The sequence below is a fragment of the Giraffa tippelskirchi genome, chromosome 6 (assembly GCF_054371585.1).
Source record: "Giraffa tippelskirchi isolate mGirTip1 chromosome 6, T2T-mGirTip1v1.2.pri, whole genome shotgun sequence".
In the NCBI taxonomy this organism is placed as follows: domain Eukaryota; kingdom Metazoa; phylum Chordata; class Mammalia; order Artiodactyla; family Giraffidae; genus Giraffa; species Giraffa tippelskirchi.
Genome location: NC_137280.1, coordinates 94,512,856 through 94,518,855, shown reverse-complemented (window position 1 = coordinate 94,518,855; position 6,000 = coordinate 94,512,856). Strand labels below are relative to the sequence as shown.

Genomic DNA, 6,000 nt, shown 5'->3' with positions numbered 1-6,000 from the left:
CTTGTGCCTGCATCACCAACATATAAACTTAAAATTTGAGGGATTCCTTAGTGGTCCAGTGGTTAAGACTCCATGCTTCCAATTCATGGGATGTGGGTTCCATCCCTGGTTGGGGAACTAAGACCCTACATGCTGTGTGGCTTGGCCAAAAGTGGGGGAAAAGATTGGAAAAAAAGATTTGAAACAGTTCAAGGCAAAAGCATTTAAAAGGGATAGAAATGTCATATCAATAGAAGAAACAAATCACTAAAATATATGAAACTGTTTCCAACTAAAAGACAAAAGCTTGAAGGCACCAGAGATGAAAGTTACATGATCCTCAAAAGGGCAGCAAATGACACTGAAGGGCTGACTTCCCCACAGAAACAATGGAAGCCAAGAGATGATGGAGCAGCAAGCAGGAGATGGGGACAGACCATAACTGCCGATTTAGAATTCTATACCTAATGAAAATATCTTCACAGAATAAAGATACCATGAAAGTGTCTACAGATGGACAAAAGCTGAGGGAATTCATCACTGCAATAAATGAAATGCTAGTGAGATTTTTTTCAGGCTTAAGGAAGATGATTCCAAATGGAAATTCAGAAAGCACACCCCAGGAGGTGATTACATGGGTAAATACAAAGAAATATTTACTGTAAGCAATAAGGTTAACACATACCTGACCTTGAGTGTCAGGAATGTGTCTCCTAGCTGCATGGATGCAGCTGTTCTCTTGCAGAATGTTTCTTCACTGGTTGTGGGAATTCTGACAACAGTGCCTACCCTAACCAAGTGTTTGTGGAATCTGTGCAATAACTCTCAGCCCAACACCTGGTTTGTAGCAAACCCTACTGTGTTTTTATACATAGTCGTCCTTTACTCTGTGTATGTGTGTGTCGGGGGTGGGGGGATGGGGGGTGCGGCGGTGTCTGGAATGGTGGGAACCTTTCTAGACCCTCTTTCACTCTGTGTCCCTAATTCAGGAGCTCAGATGAGAAACTGTCCCAAAAAGGCCTGCAGAATCCCTGGTAGGAAAGACAGGGCAGGGAAGCCACAGCCTGGATGTTGAAAATGGAAATTCTGGCTACTGATTAGAAAACAGACAAAATTATCTTGAGTATCCTGGTGTGGCCAGCTGTCTCCCCAAGTGGCTGCCAACTGACAGAAGTGATTTTAATTACCTTCTGTGGGCAGAGTGGCTGGAGGATACTGGCCAATGCTGACCATTCTGGAATGAATCTTCTATCCCTCTGGTGGGACTGGAGCCCACAGAGTGGACAAGACTGCTGAGATAGAGCCTGGGAGAGTTGTCTCCTTGGGGTTCACTCAGCTTTGCCACACCAAGTCCAGAGCAAACCCCACCATGGATAAACTGGCAGACAAGCCCCCTGGCACCTCACAAGGGATGTCTTTGCCCACATTTTCTATCTGGTTTTCATCCATCCACTCACCCATTCCCGTGATCTATCCACTCACTCATCCATTCACCCACCCATTCAGCCATACTGTGAAGTCAGGCTTGCTTTTCAACCCAAAATTTGCTCCCTGCTTTCAAGGAAAGAACACACCATCAAAATCAAGATGGCAGAGTTCATTCTCTGCCATCTTGCACCTCCTGGGTTTCTGGTAGTGGCATCTATATCCTCTGGGATGTCAGCATTTCTCACACTCCCTGCACCCACTCCTGGTGCCCACCTAGCTTGGCTCCAACCCCCTCTCCTCTTCCTGGTCATCTATCTGGAAACACTGAGATGGGGAGAGGAGAGAAGGGGCCCCATGGTACTTTGTGCCTCCACTCACCAACTCCACGACAGAGGGAACCAAGCAGACGCACAAAGCCCTACACATAACTCTGCTTTCCCATCTGACTTTATTTCACTGTTTATTTTTCTATAAAACTCCTCCATAATTTCACAATTTAACAAAAAGAAAGTTTAAAATCCAGGACAGAAACAATCCTGTGACTTTTTACAAACACAATTCTCCTTTATTCCTTTTATCCAGGAGTTGGTCTCAGGTTGATGAGTGTCCTAGTTCCTAGTGAGACACATTCTTTGTAAAAACAAAACAAAACAAAACAAAAACAAAAAACCCTTGTGGGTAAGAAAGGTATTCGATACCTTTTGCTTTCAGGCGTCGGTTTACATTTTGTTCAGGAGAGAGCAAAACACGGGGATTTGCACTGGGGGCAAGGGGGTTAACACTAAACACGCGGCCATCACAAAGTGCCGGCCCTTCCTATGGAAGTGTTCCCCAGAGCCCTGGTGGGCCCAGCTGCCGGGCAGCTGGGGCTGGGGTGGGGGGAGCAGCTGGGAATGCCGTGGCCAGGACCCTGGCTGCCTGGCACGTCCATCAGGTGGTTGCAGGGCCAGCACTGAGCCCAGAGTAGGTCCAGAGGACAGCGCAGGGGCCTTCTGGCCAGAGGAGGTAACAGAAATGGGTTGGTGCTTCTGAAGACCCTGGAAATCAGAGGCAGGGCCAGCTTCTGCTGCTGCTAAGGGCAGACCCATGAGCCCAGCCTTCCTCTAGCTGCCTCCAGCGCAGAGCCTGGCTCCTGAGCAGAGAGCTGCCCAAGTCACCGAGTCAGGAGCTCCTCGAGAAGGAAAAGACTAGCGCCCTTGGGCTGAGGCTCCCACCCATGACCCTGGCGGCCTCTGTGCACAGAGGGCCCGGCAGCGGCTGCCCTCAGGCCAGTCCCTTCTGTCCAATGTCTTAGTTTCCAGAGGAGAGGTGCCCCACTTCGGAGTATTGTTGGCCTGCCTGCGGAAATGGGTGGCAGCACAGAGCCTGCCACACGGGCCTGCCCTCTTCCTGATACCTCGAGGCAGTGGGGCTGGGAGAGATTCAGAGCAGATGGCGAGGAGTCACGGCGTTTTCCTCGGAAAGTTCTTGGGCCTCCCCAGGTCCTGGGGTCTCACCAGCAAGGCTGGCTTTTGGGGAAGCCTTGGAGGCGGGGCTCCTGAGGGAGTGTTGGGGGTCTGCCTGACAGACCAAATTGGAGCACTGACAATGCTCGGGGACCACAGGGAAAGGGGGCTTGGCGCACCCCATGTGAATACTCACAAACTGGGAAGAGAAGGGGCCATCCAACGGTGGTGAGAGAGGAGGTGAGCCCAGCTCTGGTCCAGGCCTCCTCTCCTGGAGCCGGTGGGGGCCAGAGGAGAGAGCAGAGGCTGCACAAACAGGCCTCCAGGCCCAGGAGTTTCCCCACAAGGACGTTCCGGCCGGGGGTGGGGAGGAGGAGCTGGCTTGGCCCTTGGAGAGTTTCAGGCGTGCGAGGCGTTGGGTCTCTGGCCCTGGACTGGCATGACTTGCAGGAGTGGGAGGGCCTGCTGCCTGCCGGGGCCCAGACATGAGGGGTTGGCTCTGAGTCCTGACGCTCCGCAAAACACTCCACAAACTATCCCGTCTTATTTGGCAAAAGCTCATTTTTTTTTTCAAAGTTTGAAGACTCGGTCAACAGAAGGAAGAGGATCCTATGGAAGGAGGAAGAGGACGAGCCCCAGGCCGGGGGCTGCTTCCGGAGATGGCGGTGCGTAGTGTTCACCGGCCGGGGGAAGGAGGACGCGTCCTCCCTACCCCTGGAGGGGCCGGCTGGCGCTCCGGCTCAGCCTCCAGCCCGACGACAACAAGACCAGTGGAGACATCTTAACCTACAAGTCCCGCCTTACACACCCCCCACCCCCCCAACGTGCACTGCTGCCACGGAAACACACACCTGGAACCCGCTCTGGTACCTACAGTGCAGACATATATATATAATAGGGAGAGAACTATACAGCACAGGTCCCAGCACAGTGAGAGCCGACACGGAACCATGCCAGCTCACGGGAGGATGAGTGGGGCCCGTCCAGGTGCAGCAGGGGCCCTCTGAGGTCCTGGAGCATGGCAGGTGTGTTCTGAACCGTTTGGAGAGGCTGGAGGCAGGGTCCCCGCTGCTCAGAGGGCCCGGGCAGTGAAGCTGTGCCACACGCCCCACTGTGGAGCCAGGCCCCCAACACAGGGCACACTTCCTCCCGTTCAGGAGGGAGGCCTGCTGCCACCTCCAACACAAGCCGCTTTCCCAGGGGGGCCCAGGTGACAGCCCTGGGTGTTGGGGAACAGCAGCGCCAGCCTGGCCCCCCTCTGCCCCAGGGCTCCCAATGAGGAAAGTGCAGCTGGCCATGTGGGCCAAGGACAGGGCGGTCACTAAGGCAGTGCTGCGGGCGGGTGAGTCGAGAGAAGGGGGAAGGCGGGGCCCGGACGTGGCCTCCCAGGACCCCAGGGATGTGGCCCGGCACCCGGCCCAGGGTCATGTGGCCACGGCCTCCAGGTAGCTCTGCAGCTTGCGCACGGTGGTCTCGTCCAGGGAGAAGAGGTCAAAGTCGAAGGTGGTGTTGGTGACGTTGAAGTGACCGGTCTCCTCGATCAGGTTCACAATCTGGAAGGAGGGGGCAGGGAGGCTTCATGGGCAGGATGCTGGGCTGGGGTGGCCCCCGCCCCCCATCAGGCCCTCAAAGAAAAGGTGGCGGCTCCTGAGGGCTGCCTAAGGGGATCTGCAGCCCGTGGGCCTGAAGGGCATCTCACGCAGGACTCCTCTGAGACCCATGCCCTTGGGAGTCTTTGGGCAGGGATCTGTCCAGTACCTGCTGCAGAACGTTGCGCTCCCGCAGGGCCATCAGCCTCCGGTGCAGCTCCACCAGCTCATCAGTGTAGGCCTGGGGGCAGAGGGGCACTCAGGGGTGACCTGCCCCTCCTACCCCGAGCCACACCCAGGCAGCTCCAGGCTGGTGCCCTCCACCAGGACAGCTCCATCTTGTCATAACCCCACCCCGCCCCAGCACCACTGTGTCACAGGTGCCCAACCACCCCAGCCCCACCCGGTCGTAGGCCCCCTCACCATCCCAGCCCCTACCTTGTCGTAGGTGCCCCTCTTGAGGATCTTCTCTGGCTTGCTGCAGGGCTCTGGGCTCCGGCGGCCTGATGCCTGTGGGGTGAACCCCACCCAGTCTGTGTGAGTGCTGGCCTGTGCCCCCTTCCCCAGCCCCCACTGGGTCCACCCGTTGTCCTTCCTCTGGCCCTGGACCCAACTGTAAGAGTAGCCCATCCCAGGGAGGGGACTATCACTGGGACCTGAGAGGTGAGCTGACCTTCTACTGTGCCCCCACCCTCAGCCTCAGAGACTTGGCAAATGCCAGGCCCAACCCTCAGCTGGCCTCCAGGAGGTTACCTTGCTGTTGGGTGGAGGTGGCTTTTTGGGCGGAGGGGGCTCCCGGCTAGGCAGGCAGGAGTCTCCGCTATTGTCGCTCTCACTGTCACTGAAGCTCAACCTGAACGTGGAAACGGCCCCATTAGGCCTCAGCCACCCAGAGCTCCGGGGAGGCAGTCCCGCCCAGCAGACCCCCGGTGAAGCTCTGGGATGGACTTAGCCCCTCCCTGGGGCCAGGCCAGCACCCAGCGTTCCCCCTACAGGTCCGGAGACCCCCCTCACCTAGCTCCAGTCAGCCACTGCCAACTTAATAGAAAAAAAAAAAAAATCTCTGAGCTGCCATCAAAGAGCAAGGAACCCAGAGATCAGCAGGCTTGCCCTGAGAGGCTCTGAGGTTCCCCTGGGTCTCTGGGGTCCCTGTGGGTCTCTGGGGTCTCCCTGGGTCTCTGAGGTCAGAACTCCAGGTGCTGTGTGGGTGGAGGGGCCTGCAGGAGAGACAACGGCGGATGGTCCCACCTCAGCCTGACACCTGAGAGACAAGGACACAGTGCCCTTTGTGCCCAAGTGGTGACCTCAGGTGCCCATCCCCTCCTGGGGGGCTCCAGTCTGCACCTGCTGGGGGGCACCCCCTTATGGAGGGAAGGGTGTGGCTGCCTGATGCCCCCAGCCGGCCTGCACCTGACAGCCGCTTCTCTCCACTCACACCGCCCTCAGTCTGAACAGAAAGAGCCGGTCCATTACTCTAGCTTTTCCAGAACGCCCCTCCCCCACAGCTCAGCAGGGGGTGCAGACAGAGCCCTTCTCCAGCTCCCCTCCTCCCACTGCTC

General features: G+C 56.6%; 1 protein-coding gene across 3 annotated transcripts in view; it reads right to left on the bottom strand.

Annotated features, from left to right (window-relative positions):
- Positions 1–1,838: 1,838 nt before the first annotated feature.
- Positions 1,839–6,000, bottom strand: part of MLLT1 (MLLT1 super elongation complex subunit) — a 63,665-nt gene continuing 59,503 nt past the window's right edge. For 2 of the 3 annotated variants that reach the window (XM_081499384.1, XM_081499386.1), the window contains 4 exons: positions 5,195–5,294; positions 4,880–4,951; positions 4,611–4,682; positions 1,839–4,405 (listed from right to left, as the gene is read on the bottom strand). In XM_081499384.1, coding sequence (XP_081355510.1) covers positions 4,277–4,405; positions 4,611–4,682; positions 4,880–4,951; positions 5,195–5,294 — 373 coding nt within the window. In that variant the 3' untranslated portion in view covers positions 1,839–4,276. The remainder of the gene's footprint in view (positions 4,406–4,610; positions 4,683–4,879; positions 4,952–5,194; positions 5,295–6,000) is intronic. The other variant, XR_014056519.1, reaches the window with a different exon arrangement.